At 42.5% G+C, this 16068-nt stretch overlaps 1 protein-coding gene across 2 annotated transcripts in view; it reads right to left on the bottom strand.

Moving 5' to 3' along the window:
* Positions 1-16068, bottom strand: part of TENM3 (teneurin transmembrane protein 3) — a 558635-nt gene that overhangs the window by 404149 nt on the left and 138418 nt on the right. For both annotated transcript variants that reach the window (XM_053659855.1, XM_053659853.1), the window contains exon 2: positions 8510-8817. In XM_053659855.1, the coding sequence (XP_053515830.1) occupies positions 8510-8741 (232 nt within the window). In that variant the 5' untranslated portion in view covers positions 8742-8817. The remainder of the gene's footprint in view (positions 1-8509; positions 8818-16068) is intronic.

The raw sequence follows: 16068 nt of genomic DNA on the forward strand, positions 1-16068 counted from the left end.
TCCAAGTATGTTACTTGGCCAAGAATATGTCACTTGCCACTCAGCTGATGAATGTCAGATCTGGGATGCAAACATACATCATCTCTTAACTGTTATGTTCCACTACCTGTGATGTCTGTATATTTATCATGTGTTCATTCAAGTAGCAATTTGCTTAAACTTCTAATTCTAGAGACACATGGATTTTGTGTGTACACAATGAATCATACATTTAACAAAAGTGCTATGTTAATTTTTCCCAAATAATATAAATGATTTCATTTTCTTCTCTTACTAATATTGCCAAAATATCTAAAACAGTCTTAAATAGTAACTGGGATAGTAGATGAACCTTTCTTAAGTTCCTAATTTTAATTGAAATGGTCCCAGAATCTCACCATTCAGAATGAGGTTTAAAGTTTTCAATTGATTATCTTACACATGACTAATGTATTTGTTTTTTCTTCTTGCTTTACTTAATGACTTTTATTTCAATAAGAAATGGTTTCTAAGCTTTATCTCCTGCCTTTTCATCATCTATTGATAAGATCACGTGTTTCTACTTTGATTTATTAATGTAATTAATTTAACACATATCCTAACATTATCACCAAGGATTAGTGAACATTTGGTTATTAATTTGGTCTAGTTTAGTGTTCTTTTTACACATTGCTAGATTCTTATATGCAAATAGTTATTTAGGATTTTTACACGTATATTGAGATGTAATTTTGGTCTAGATAACTTCTTTTTTTATACTATTTTCAATCAAGTTTTATATTTAAAGGTGTGTCTACTTCATCAAGTGCATTTTACTGTTTTCCATCTTTGTGTGCCTCTGTGTGTGTGTGTGTGTGTGTGGTGTTGAACAGCCTTTTGAACGCTGGACTTAGTCGTACTTCGAAGGTTGTGTAAAGTTCTCCTAGGAACCTAGACATCTTGTCTTCTCCTTTTCAACACTGCCCCTTTCAGTAACCTTCCTACTCTCTTCTGAGATACTGTTTCTGGCATGTTGTCTCTATTTCTTGAAATAACTTACAATTAATCACATTTTGCAAAGAAAAATAAATAAATCCCTCCAGAGTTTTGAAACTTGTTGGTAGAATCGTCCCTTTGCACTGTCTCTGTGTCTGCAGGACCTCTCCTGATTTTTCTTCTCATTTTTATAAACACTAAACTGTCTCATGGGAATCACGAGGGGCTTTCCACTCTGTTCGTTCTTTTAAAGAATCAGCTTTTTTTTTTTGTTTGCTGTTAATTTTTGGTTTTATCTCAATTATCTATGTCTTCCCACTTCCTGTCGTTTATTTTCCTGATACTTTGCTCACTTTTCAGATGTACAGCAAACTCCTTTCCGTTGGTCTTCTGTCTTTAAATATATCATTTAGCAATACATTTTCTCCATGGTCATGGCCTTCCCCGACTCCCATCACTCTTGGAACCATTGTCTTTTCATTTCATTGCTTTCTCGACTCCTCATCATGAATCTAGGAGTGTCATAATCCACAGGGGTTTTTTTGTTCATCTTCTCATTATTTATTTCTAATTTAACTAAATTAGTATGAAATATTTTGACTTAGAAAGTTTCAACTTTTCTGATTTATTTTTAATTAATTTTTTTAGAGAGAGGGCTAGGGAGGGAGAGAGAGAGGGAGAGAAACATGGATGTGTGAGAGATATCTCAATTCAGTTGCCTCTCACGTGCTCCCAAGTGGGGGCCTGGCCTGCAACCCAGGTATGTGCCTTTCCTGGGAATCGAACCAGTGACCTTTCAGTTCACAGGCTAGAGCTCAACCCACTGAGCCACACTGGGCACAGCACTTTTCTGAATTATTAATGTTCCTTTTTTGTGCCTAAATGCCCATTTCATTTCTGCAAATATTTCATCAAAATATGAAAAACTGCATCACTTCTGACAGTTATAATTTCTGTATTTTTATCTGCTGAATTTTTATTGATAGTGTGTAATTGCTGTCTAATTTTCGTATCTTAGACCTGTCTGATTTTGAAGGAGGCAGAACAAAGCATCCCACAATAAATGTATTTTAACAGAGTTTTTAAAAATAGTTTTTGCTTTATAAATTTAGCTACTATATTGTTTAGTGTATACAATTTAAGAGTCTGTATCCTTCTGTCTTTTACCATTTACTCAATGGTCCTCTTTATCCTGTTTTGTGTTTAATTAGAAATTCCATCTTTACTGATATTAAAATTGCCATTCCCAATTTTTGAAATATTTACTTGATAGAGCTTTACTAGCTCATTATTCTGATTTTATATTTTTTAAAATACCTTTTTTCATTTTTTAATTGAATTTATTGGGGTGACATTTGGGGTTAATAACATTTTGCAGTGCATGGATGGACCTGGAGATTATTATGCTAAGTGAAACAAGCCAGTCAGAGAAAGACAAGTAGCATGTGATTTAAATTATATATGGAATCTAATGAACAAAGTAAATAAACAGACAAAAAACCCCAGACTCATAGATATGGAGAATAGACTGACAGCTCTCAGAGGGGAGGGAGTTTGGGAACTGGATGAAAAGATGAAGGGATTAAGAGAAAAACCCAAACTTTGTAGACACAGACAACAGTATGTGATTATCCGAAGAAAGGACGGATGGGAGCAGGTGGAGGAGGATAAAGGGGGATAAATGGACACAGAAAGAGACTTGCCTTGGGGTGGTGAACACACGGTACATTATCCAGATGATGTGTTGTAGAACTGTGCACCCGAAAGCATCTCATTATCCTCAGCCATTTTTTTTACCATTTTAAGTCCGTTTCTTATAAATAACCAATAACTTTTATAAACCAACTGAATCTTTTTCTTGTCAAAATTCAGTGCATTTACTTTCCAAGTAACATGTCACACAGTAGATTTGACTTCTTCCATCTTCTTTTATGGTTATTCATGATTCTCCTTGTTTCCTTTTTTTTCCGTTGAAGCTGTTTTTGCTAAATTGATCAGCCTGCTATTCATTCCCCTTTCCCCCTGCTAATTAGGTAGGTCTTTTTATTCCACTAATGATTACCTTCCTTTTCCTGGCATTCATATTCAAATACAATGTTTTCATGATTATACGAGTGTAAGATAGCAATGATTTCCCTGCACTACAGCTCTATTCCATAACTCTCCCCCTCTCCCTTTTCACATTTGATGCTGGAACACCTCCCTATCACCTTCCTTCAACTGCTGGATCCTGCTGTGAGGGGTAAGAGGCTTTGGTTGTAGACTGTTTTTTCTGATTTCCCTTGGGGTACTTCCTACACATTTCTAACTGCTCTGTCGTCATCGTTCGGGATTGGTTCAACAGCATATACGGGGTGGGGCCAAAGCAGCTTTACAGCTCTTCCTCTGGAAAATAATACAATAATGAATAAATACTGTTACAAGAATAAACTCTGTGTTTTGCATACTCACAACTGTAGACCTACTCTGGCTTTGCTGTGTATATACTGCAAGGTTGGTTACTTATCACTGTTTCTGTGCCTCTTCACAGCAGGGATGCTGACTCCTGACTCCAGTCCTACCACTTCTCGATTGCTTCCTTAGATGGTATACACTGGTGATACGGTCTCTGAGACTTCGCAAAGTTCCTAAGTACTTTACATTTACTCTGAGAGAGGAACAATACCTTTTGTGTATAGAGTGTCTGAGTTGTAGTATTTGTCTCCTGGTAGATGTTATCCCATTGTCTTCTAGCTTCCATTGTTGCAGATGAGAAAGTCATTAGTCTTATTTGTTTCTTCCATATAATGAGAAAAGTAACTTTTTTGTTTTTTTCTGGAATCCTATAAAGGGCATTTAGCCATTATGGTTGGTTCTGTTGTTGCTGCTTTTTTTTCTTTCTGGCATGTACTTTTCTGTAAGTACTCATATAATTTTTATTTTGGCTCAAGTTTTCCTCTCTCATCTCCATCGCTCATTTCCAATAGGTGCTTCCCTGTCTGTTTGTCTCATATTCTACCCCCTTCCCAGATGCTGGGTGCCATGAAGCAGGTTGTTGCTTTCCCGGTGCTCTAAGAAACTGTACGGAATCCTGTGAGACTCCAGGGACAAGCCTTTCAATACCCTAGTGTCCTTAGTTGACATTGTCATGATACCAGAGTGTAGGAAATGCATCCAGGTAGGTTTCTCAAACTTCCAAGGGGCCAGAGAAGCCAGGTGCTCTTGCAAGACACCAGCTGAAGGAAGGCCCACGGGGAAGGCAAGTCCACTTCTCTCTGGCACCACCAGGCCACAGTGTTCTTTCTGATCTTCACGCTGTGATTCCTCCACTTCAGAGCTCCCATTGAGGAAAAAGGTCCTACATTGCCTTTGTCCTTCAGGACCCTAATAGAGCTCTTTTTGTGTGTGTGCTTATTTCTTCAATTTTATTTATTTATTTAGCTTTTAAAAATTGATGTTCAAGTACAGTTGTCTTCATTTCCTCCCCCCTCACTCCCCGCTACCCAATCATCCCCGCCTCCCACCCTGGATCTTAGATCTCATCTGCACCCCTGACCACTGCTCAGCTCAGGGGAGGCAAGCCTTTGGCAGGGGGTGGGCATGCAAGGCATCATTTGGGCCCCCCTTGTGCCAGAATCCCGGACACACGTGCACAGGGAAATACATACCGTCCCTCTGATGCCCTTTTATTTCCCGGAAGGGGGTTGTCCTCGGTAAGGGGAGGGCCCAGCACCTGAAATACTTGTATGGAAGAGGGACTGGAACCAGGATGCAGCCCTCTGGGGAGCGGTGACAGTGAGAAATCTGGGCTTGAGGATCTACTTCCCCACAAGCTGCACTGGACCTGGCCTTGGACCAGCCACGGCATGAGGTAAGGAGCAGAAGCCATGTGTGTAGCTGGGGGAGGCTAGGCACTGAGGAAGAGGAGGCAAATCCCAGAGCAGCCGTGAGGCAGTAGGAGAGTTTGTGGCAGCAGGTTGCTGGGGAAGACCCGAGGCTGGCCATGCTCAGACATCAGGGGGCCTGCCTCTGCCCATCTGTCTTCCTTCTTTCCTGCCCTACTTTGCTAATTTATTTTCTATTTTTATTTCAGGTATGTATAACTGTAATATAATGCTATTTGTGTTTTAAATTTAAAAACACATAACCTCCCTCCCCACTGCCATTCTCTAAATGAAGAATGAATGATTCTTCATTTTAAATGGTCTTTTCCGTTTAAAATCCTGAAATTCATAACCCCAGCCCCGATGACTAACTGGTCACCACATTTTGGGTTGACACCGGCTCTGAGGTGTTCTGTTCAGGCTTACAGTCTGTGGGACAAAAGAGTTCTTATTCCCAGATGTCATCTTGCTCCCAAATTCACCCTCACAGACTGTGTTCCTTGTTGGAGTTGAAAAGTGTTCTCATTTGGTTAAAAACACTACAGGCGACGCCATGGTGCATGGGCCAGGGGAGGAGGTATTTTATTTGATCATTTCTCTGGAACTGTGGGGAGATCGCATACAGCTGTTTCATAAGAAACGCATCTCAGGGCCAACAGGATAAATTCTCTTCAAGGATGACTCAAAGAAAATAGTATCCAAGAATGCAAAAGAAGCCATTGTCACCCTAACTCCGTCACATCTACGGAGTGTCACAGCTGCCGAGAGGGAAACTGTTTCCATCACCCAATAAACCATACAAAGAGATTTAAAGAGAAGGAGATCCATGTGAGACCCAGTCCAGTTCCACGTGCCTGGGAAAATGGGATCCTGCTCAGCTTCATAGTGCCCAAAGGTAACAGCCAGGAACGCCATAAAAATGATGATTAACACCAAGTGGATTACATAACACGGGTCCATAAAAATACAAACACCACATTTTTGGATTTGAATTCATGTCCCTGCATGAACAGGGGTCTCTACTCCCCCCTTCCTGGAACTGCAGCCGCATTTTCCTGTGTCACTCAAAGAATAAGTGGATTTAGGACTGGCAGGTTGTTTCAAAACTCCATGGAGAAGCTAAATTAGCATGATTCTCTGGAATCGTTTCAAAGGTCTTTGGCTACTATTAACATTTTTAATCTTTCATTTTTATTATGTGTATGATGTCAGGAGCTGTGGCAGGAAGCACATTTTGTCAATTAAATAATTAATCCCACGGCATAACAGTCAGGCAGGAGAAATTGACATTTGTCAGGTTCAAAGAAAATGAAAGCCGAGGAGGATTTTTCATCGCGCTTGCTCGGGAAACGCATGGTCTGCCTGCAGACTTGCCTTCACTGCTCCGGCTGCAAACATGCCCGTGTCACTGCGTGGGGAAGGGGAAGTGTGGCCACGCTGCCCTCTCCCTCCACCTCATTGACCCAACCGCAAAACCCCATCGACCTTATTTCCTAAATACGCCTCCAGGTCCCTCACTCCTCTCTATCCGCACCGTCGGCATCGGCTGGAACAGCCCCTGATCAACCACAGGGCAGCTATTTTGCTGAGCTGCCTGTGTTCTGCTTTGGCCATGGTACAGAGGGGAGGAGCCTGGGTGCTAGAGACAGAGGGCCTGGGTTCAAGTGCCCGCTCCGTCACAGGGCCTCAGGCCTCCGAGAGCCTGGGCCGTCTCAGTCTGTGACAGGAGGATGCTGTTGGGACCTTCTTCAGAAGTGGCCGTGGGGGTTAAATGACAGCGCACATACCTGCTTATTAGCCCACTGCCTGGGGTGCAGTGCGAAACTGGTGTGCATTGGCTACCAATAGCAATATATTCTATGTAGGTGTTCCATACATTCTGACTATGAACATGTCCAGTGAACTGTGGTTCTGCCTTTGACTTCTGTCTGCTCTTAAACCTCTTCTCAGGACCCCATGCGGCTGCTCCTGACAAGAGGCCTCCAGCTCCACCAGGTGCCTTGCTCTCTGTCTTTTCTGCCCCTTTTCATTCTCAGGGAGTAGAGTGAGAATACTGTCTGGTCCCCTAAGAGCTAAGTTCTGGGGTTTGCATAGACGGGATGGCCGTTCCATCCACAGCCATCTCTGCACTGGTGCAAATTTCAGCTCAGTCTCAACCCGTTTAAGCGTCTTCTACTCTGCCAAACTGAATGCATGCTTGCTTGCCTGTGGGGGGTGGGTGGAGATGCGCTTCCCCGGTGCATCACACCTCATGTGCTCTCTCTCTTCTAATCGTCTTCCAACAGGGCACTAAGCAGTTGTTTTTGTTACAAAAAGCAAGACTTTCCACTGGGTTCAGATTGCATGCATTTCTACAACTCGCTGTGTTTTAAATTGGTGAAAAGTATACCCCGATGAGTAGATAATATGAAATAAAAAAGTTGGGTTTAGAATTATACCCAGTGAAATAAAGTCCGTTCACCAAGATCGCATGTCTGAAATATGCGTTCTGTATCTCCCCTTCAAAAACTAGATTAAAAATCTTAAGCTGTGCTGCCTCCTTTCATAAAATTTGACACCTGGCAATGAGGCACGCTTCGGGGGAGGAAAAAATTCACTGTTTAGCAAATCAGATGAGTTTGCTTCGACGTAAACTGGCTTAGGTGAGCACACACTGTCATCACGAGGCAGAGAAGACAGGAACCGTGGAAAATTTTCAAACTTTTCAGTGAGTTATTGCATTCTTCCTTTTTCCTAAATTTGTTCCTGCCCGATATCAAACCGTTAGTCACACTGCCTATAAGACGATCGGAAAAGGATGAATATACGCTTTATGTTTGAAGTTTAATTGATTTCCCTTCGTTTCCTGATTGAATTAGCTGAGGGATGCTAAGTTCTCTGTAAATCGACTGCAATGCAAGTGTCAGGGGATTTTGTTTTTATTAGCAGTAATCTTGTCCGTAACTCAAGACTGTATTAGAAGAAACCAAATGCAACTATGTACGTTTAATTTAAAGTAAGCCACTCTCTCCAAGCATGGAAGGCAGTCATTTTAGGATTGTGAAGTTACAGAAGTCACTGATGGAATATGCAGGCAGAGAATGAAGTGTAAGAGCATTCAACAGACGTATGCAATCCACCACCCCATAGTGGGCCACACTGGGAAACTGGGGTGTGTGAAGGTATAACCTTCAAGTGCCAGGTAACCTGGGAGAGAGCTAGTGGAACCCTCCAATCAGACTCTTGTGTGAACACAGGGATGCCCAGGGCTACGCCACAGCTGGGCAGGATGGATCACTGGGTGATCCGAGGAAGAATTCCCGGCTCTTATGTGGGAAAGACCGGCTTCCGCACTGACAGCTCCGGCTCTTCCTGCACCAGTTCTAACTGTAAAAACCATGTTTGTGAGTGTCCTCGCAGGACCATGAGAAGCCCTGGAGGCCTGGTCTCAAGTTCATGCCCATGCACCTGAACCATGCACAGAGTCACCGACCTCACATCTAGAATGTGGAGCTGCAGTACCTGAGTCTGGGCTCATTGTGCCTGCACATGATTCTCTACCTCTAATGTGGAATAATAAATGATCACTTCACCTCCAAATCAGAGTCAGAGGACAGGACATCGACCAGAGAAAATAATCATGTCACGTTGAGGGGGGAAACTCAAGAGCTGCACCCCTTGAGCAAGGCGTGTTTTCCTGGACAGGGACCTACCTTGTCTGCTGTACTCATCCGCTTCTCGGTGAACCAGATCCTTGACCCTGTTCCCGTAGAGCAGCCTGGAGGAGTCGTGATCAAATGCTTTCAGGGTCTCGCTGGAGCTGTAGGACTTCTGCGTGGGCACCCTGCACTCCTCGTTGTCCGCGGAGGAGTTGGTGTGCCGCCGCTCCTTCTCCCGTCTGCTCTTGGTGAGGGAGCAGTAGGGCCTACGCTCCTTCGCATCCATGCTTCATTCCCTCCGGGCCCTCATCGGTCCCCACGCGGCGCCGGGGATGCTCACGCTGCCACCGTCATCGGCCTCCCTGCAAAGAGAACAGGGTGGCAGGGCGTCAGCACAGCACGCACCGAACCCGGGCTCCAGCCTTCGCGACTGGGGAGAAGGGCGGACGCTGAACAGAACCCGTCTCTAAGAAGCTCGCTTTGGACAAGAAGTGAAAATGTGTGCGAGAGTGTAAAGTGTCTGGTATTCACTGTCAGTCGAGGCATATTTCCCGTTTGTGAGAGTTGGGTGCTTGTTCAGGCTGCCGTGTCTGATTTTTCACATTAATACAAAAACAAAACAAAACAACAACAAACCCCCCCAGCAAACAAAAAATGGCCTCAATCTTTGTTAAATTTTCCACAATGGAAAAGTTTTCTCTTGTAGCATTTCCTTCATTGATAAATACATGCCCTTTCTTTTTCTTACAAAAACATATATTATTTTCATTTTTTAAAAAAGAGCAGTAACACATTGTGAGCCTCTCAGAACAGAAACTTTATCAAATGCACTGAACATAGTATTATTCTTCCAGACTTTTCCTTCAAAGGGCACGATTTTCATGTTTCAAGGACCAAAATGTTCTGGATTGTGGGAAAAGTGGATTCTTCTCTCATAATCTTTTCCTAGAAATGCATTTCCCACTCTAGGAAATAAATTTAATCAGTGTTATATCGACATTTGAGTCAGTTCAAGTGGCAAATTTGATTGGGTAATTTCTTTATTTTTTATTTTATTAATTATGCCATTACATTTGTTCTATCCCCCCACCATTCCCCCCCTTTAGTTCATGAACACGTGTCTCAAGTTCTTTAGATTCTGTATTTCCCCTACTAATCTTGCCCTTCCCCCCATCTATTTTCTATCTACTGTCTATGCTACTTATTTTCTGTACCTTCTCCCCCATTCTCCTCCTCCCACTCCCCTGTTGCTAACCCTCCATGTGATCTTCATTTCTATGGTTCTGCTCCTGATCTACCTGTCCTCTTAGTTTGCTTTTGTTTTAGATGTGGTTCTTAATAACTGTGAGTTTGCTGTCCTTTCACTGTTCATGTTTTTTTAACTTCTTTTTCTTAGATAAGTCCCTTTAACATTTCATATAATAAGGGCTTGGTGATGATGAACTCCTTGAATTTGATCTTATCTGAGAAGCACCTTATCTGTCCTTCCATTCTAAATGAAAGCTTTGCTGGATAGAGCAATCTTGGTTGTAGGTCTTTGGATTTCATGACTTGGAATACCTCTTTCCAGCCCCTTCTTGCCTGTAAGGTCTCTTTTGAGAAATCTGCTTTCTTGCAACTGCTGGGAGAAGATGAAGTTGGAACGAGCCACAGGCAAACTGCGTCTCTGAGCCCAGTAACTCCCTCTCTCCAGTTGCTGCACTGACCGGGAGGGTGGGAAGACAGGCTCAGCTGCCTAACATATGGGGCCCCACGGAGGGACAGTTGCCCCGAGCTGGCGGCATTTTTGAACAACCCTCCTTTGTTTTAAATTCTCATTGTCTTTCCTTCTCATCTGAATGTCCTTGAAGGCCTCGGCTTCAGCCAACAATATTCCTGCCCTCCCCCTACTCCTTTTCCCCTCAATTCCACTTCTTTGGGAGTGATTCCATCATCAACTTGGAACGAATGACTACACGTGGCCGAGTGTCTTCTCTTTATTTCTACATCCTCGGGCTGTGACTTCTGTTTAGGTATTTTCTCCCCCATTGAGTCTCCTCTGTGTCCTCTTCGTCCTCGGCTGTCATCATACAAACCACATGGCTCTGCAACATGCGTGTGGCGTGGAGTCTGGATCTGCTTCGCCCAGGCCGGCTTGGCTTCCCTCTATGTTGCAGGAGTCTCGGTTCTTTCTCAGCGACGTTCCAAGGTCTGTGCCTTTCATGTTCAAACTCTTGCCTTCCATCCCGCTGTAAGAAGCATGGCCACCCTCTCTGAGCTGGAATGTCCACAGCATTCCAGGGCCTCTGTTTGGACGTTTTGGGGCTGCTCCACTTGCTTCCTCTGCAACCAAACTACACCCCTTCCCACCCATGTGGCCGGGAACGGGTTCCATCAGAGGGAGTCCACGTCATTCTGCTATGGAAATGGCTGGGCTGTGCGCAGTAGTTGCTAATGTTTCAGCTTGCTCGTTGAAATGCATCGACTTCCCTATGTTTTCTTCTATTCCACAAATCTCATTATCATCCATGGACCCCTTCTCATTCATGACCCTTATTATTTTCTTCACAAATTCTTCTAATCCTCTCGAAAATTTGGAATTCTCTTATTCTAGCTTTCTTTTCAATTTAAGATTATAAATAATTTTAAGGTATGGCGACAGAGACTATTTTTATCTAATAGGATTAAAACAACAGCACACCAATTTACTCATTTCATTCTAGCAAATGACTTATTTGAGACAAATGTATATTGAGTAACTGACATATCGGGGTTTTTCTTCTATGTGTGGAGGACACGCCATTGAGTAAAACAATGTCCCTGTGCTCTCAGAGTGTACATTTGGTGGGTTCAACAGATACATTCTTCTAATAGAGTAAATATGCCTGCGTTCAGCACACATCTTATTTCCAAAGCTGTCTTCATCTTATTGGCTGAAGGTCCACGTAGACCATAATAACTAAATGATAATGAAAAGCTCTGTATTAAACCAGATATTATAAAACATATAATAATTCATGCATTCTTAGGAATAGAGCTTTAGGGTTTAGATCCCTATGAAAGTTCCATTTTTTATTTTGTCCCAAGTTGACACCTATTTTAAAATAAGTTTTCCATATATACACTTATACATGCAGTTTTATACTTTGGGGTGTCCAGCCATTTGCTGTCTCTGGGCCACAGTGGAAAAAGAGTTGTCTTAGGGCACATGTGAAGTACGCAAACACTAACAAAAACAAAAAACCCTCATGTTTTAAGTGAATGTACTGTTTTGTGTTGGGCTGCACCCAAACCCATCCTGGGCTGCATGGGCCACACAATAGACACAAGGGAAAACTGCATTTTCTAAACAAAGTGTCTGCTGCAATTTTGCCTCACTTGCTTAGGCCAGGCACTGACTGCTGAATTCTAGTCTTCCAGCAAATTGGACCCATCTCCTGCTTCTGTAAGTAAAGTTTTACCGGGACACAGCACGTGCATTTCCTTCTGTGTTGTCCTTGGCAGTGTTCATGCTACAAGGGCAGCTTTGACTGGTTGTAACAGAGACCATAGAAAATCGGAGTGTGACTCCCAAAAGGGTAAGTTGAAGTCTTAATTTCTAGTACTTGTGACTGTGACTTTGCCTGGAAATACGGTCTTTGAAGTTATAATCAAATTAGGCTGAGGTCATACTGGCTGAGGGCGAGTCCTAAATCCAGTGAGAGACAGCACAGGGAGACTTGGATGCAGAGACATACACACGAACGGGGAAGCGGACCATGCGAGGGCGGAGGCAGAGATGGGAGTGATGTAGCCGCAAGCCAAGCAATGCCAGGGGTTGCCAGCACCCATCAGAAGCTAGGGAACAGATCCTCCCCTGGAACCCCAGAGAGAGCGTGGCTCTGCCCACACCTTGCTTTCATACATCTTGCCTTAGGAAGCTAAAACAGAGACCTCAGGGTCTGCAAAGTCCAACTATTTATTCTCTGGCTCTTTATAAAAAAGATTTGCCGAAGTCCGAGTTAGACCATTCGTATTTCCATTCTGTCTTTATTTGTCCCTTCGGATCTATGAATGTTAGGAGTATTCCCTTTTCTATATAGTCCACGATACTGTTTTACAGTTTGGCAAGTGAGACAAGAAGTTCTTCAACGCAGTAGTATGAACATGTATCATCACTAGTAAAGATGCCTCCTCACGGTAATATTATGAATGTGTATAAATCAGTACCAATCCAATGCTACAAATTAGGAAGGAAAGACCATTTTAGGTATTTTGGAGCTTTATAGGACATCCCTAGCACCAAATATCTGCGTTTTCTTTAATTGCAGAGCAGTTCTGAAATGCCATGATAAATCAAGATATAGTATTCAAATAAAGCATCAAAGACAAAGACATTTTGATCTTAGAGATTTCAAACCCTACAAAGTCCTTTGCATCTCTCTTTCCATTTTTGGACATCGTCCAGACTCTTCAAGGATTTAATCTAGACTGTGACGTTTGCAACCCCTGACTTCCCTCCCAGGGAAGTCAATGAGTTCAACAGGACTTCAAAAGGCAGTCATCCCCTGCCCTCGAGGCTGAAGATGAGAAGGTTAAAAAATGCAGCTGCTTGAGGCGCGCTGTGATGAGGACCCCACAGTCCTGCACCAAGAAGGGGGTCACTGTGCGGCTGTTTAGCATAAAGTGTTTAATGAACAGGACCTTAGCTGCACCAGTGGGCAGGGCTTTTGAAAAATAAGGAAAACTATTAAGAAGAAAGTTGGCCAAACCCTTTTGACTGAACCGGCAGACAGCAAGTCTATTACAGTATCAAACCGACTTGGTTAATTATCGCTAGCTCCTTGAAAAACAACTCAGTTGAAAACCATGGGACTTCTTTAGAAACCATGACTAGTCTTAAATTCTAGGACGTGGTTATTTGCATTTTCTCAATCTCTTGTGATGTATTTGATGGACCGAAGGAGTGGTCAGGCAGCCTTGGCCTTGGGACATCAGACTTCTGGTGACGGCACCCTCCATTTCAGGCACATTATATTATTTAAACGCACTTTGAAACTTGGCTAGAGAACGCAACATTATTACATTGTTTCATAACATGTTCCTAATTCCAAAGAAACATTTTTTAAATTGTACTTTCAGAAGTAATCTGATTTTAATTGGACTTTCAATGTCTTTAAACCCTTGATACCAATGATTATAATTTATGAGGCCTACAATAAACATTCCTAAAATCATCTGTACTTCTAAAATTCCATGAGCCTATGTGTCTATGTAGCAACGGAAATAAAAACAAACAGCCAGACCCAAAGGATTAAGTAGTCTTTTGGTCGATATCACTCATGCTTCTGTTGTTATTTATTTTCTGTAAAAATTACGCATTTCTGACTGTTACCTTGAATGACTCCTGCATACACTGTTCTCCTAACTTTACATGGTTTGGAAAACCTCACACCACAAAATAAGCAGACTTCAGAGAAACGCTAAATTACCCCAACATATTTTAAATAGATTAAGGATCTAAATTAAGTTTTTTATACACAATAGTAAAAGAATGTCGCCTATTGTTATTCACAACTCATATTTCCCCCAGTTAGTATTTATGATTTATTACCAATTATGTTCATCAAACAGTAAATACAATTTTGTAGACCATAAGAATCTCAAAGTGTTTTCTTTCCTGAATAGCTAGATTGAGCACAAGAGGAAATCAATTGCTATTGTTCATTTTAGCAGAAATTTTGTTTCCTGAGGCAAATTTACAAATCAAAGAATTGAAATAATTGAGCCCCAAAATAAAATCATATCATGGTGATTTTTTTTGTGATGCTGAAGTCAAGCATGAGTAAAATTAGAGCTTACATTTTCAAACAGAACAATGCACATGAATTTGGCTATCATGTTTGAGGCACAAAGTTAAAGCACAAACAAAACTGAAAAGAAATATAGGGAAAGAGGAGTGAAATATGAATAATGAAAGTCATGCTTGCTGAGAATATATAGGTAAAGAGAAAATACATATGGTAAATAATTAGTGGTTGATAGGGTTCAAACAAAGCAGGTGGCTTTCCCTAAACAGGACAGGAAATAAAGAGATCATTTGACAGCAATAATAAACACAAGTCAGCTTCTGCTTCCAGGCAAGACAGCAGAACAGATAGTGGATGGGCCCTCCTGTATAAATAGCTACAACACACATTAAACAAAGTTTTCAAGACATTTACATGAAGAGATGAAGGATGGGGAACCTTGAGAAATGGGGAACAAACAAGATGAGCCCTCGATTACCCTTGCCCGCTGCCTGGAGAGAATTTCCAGGCGACAGCGTGGAGAGGGAAGGTCGGGAAGAGCCCAGGGGACTTTCTAGGTACGAAGCCGGAGCCGAAAGCCTGGCAGATCAGGGGAGAAGACCCCGCAGGGTTGAGTGCTGGAGAAAAGGGAGCTGTGCAGCGACAGAACCCTGGAGGTCCGCAGAGGGTCCTCCCTGGGAATTCAGCACGGGGCTGATCGTGTGTGAGATCGCTAGAAGCCAGAGAAAGAATGATTTGAAATGTTTAGAGTGGAGTTTCTCAACCTCGGCCTGATGGACATTTTAGCTGAAAAAATTCCTTCCTGGGTGGGGTGGCCGTCCCACGGTTGGGCAGCGTCTCTAGCCTCTACCCACGAGATTCCCGTCGCACCCCTAGGCGTGTCAACAAAAAGTTCCTTCGACCCTTACAAGCTGTGCTCTAGAGGCAAAACTGCCCCCTGAAGGACCACAACTTAGAGGGAGCAGTGTCCAGAGCTCACACAAGGCCAAGAGCACTGCCTGTTTCCATGAGCCAGACTGGCAAAAGCTTACAATGTATTAGGCAGTGGACTCAGAAAGGTCTTGCCTTGGTTGTGGGGAATAAGTAGCACTAAATGAAAAAGGGTTCTGGTCCCATCTAAAAGTCTTAAATGCAAGGGCGGAAAGGGGCTATTTCAAAGTAGCTTAACTGTCCCATAAAATGGTCAAGAATATAAGAGAAATACACAAATATCCAGCGTTCAGCATGGTAAATCTGAATGTGGGTCACTCAGGCGGAGGTTCACTAGCACTCCAAGAAGCAGCAAAACAAAAAGGAGAACAAGTCACTCGACTCAGAACTGACGTGGGTATTAGAATTAATAGACAAAGACACAAAAACAGCTTTTATAAATGCACCCAATACGTTCAAAAATTAAATGAAGCCATGGAAGACATAAAGAGAAGACCCAAGTCAAATTCCTAGAGATGAAACCACCACGTCCGAGGTGAATAATGCACCCAGTGGGGTGAATGGCAGGTTAGAAGTCTCAGAAGAAAAGGTTAGTGAATTAAAGATACGGTCATAGAAACTACACAAAAGAAGCACAGAGAAAGAGAATACACACTTAAATGAGATGGGGGCTACTTCAAAAGGCCGATGGAGAGGTGGGGGGGGGTCCCTGAAGGAGAAAACAAGGAGGATCGAGCATAAAGGAGTTTTAAAAAATAATACCTGAAAAACGATCAAATTGGATAAACACTCCAAAGCCACAGATCTCTGAAGGTCCACAAACCCCAAGCACAAAAAAAAAGTAAAGAAAATCACACCAAGCCATTTGATTCTCGTTAAAATTTTCAAAACCAGCCATTAAAGAGTCTTAAAAGC

Source organism: Artibeus jamaicensis, unplaced genomic scaffold (genome assembly GCF_021234435.1).
Source record: "Artibeus jamaicensis isolate MK-2021 breed Jamaican fruit bat unplaced genomic scaffold, CSHL_Jam_final scaffold_833, whole genome shotgun sequence".
Taxonomy (NCBI): Eukaryota; Metazoa; Chordata; class Mammalia; order Chiroptera; family Phyllostomidae; genus Artibeus; species Artibeus jamaicensis.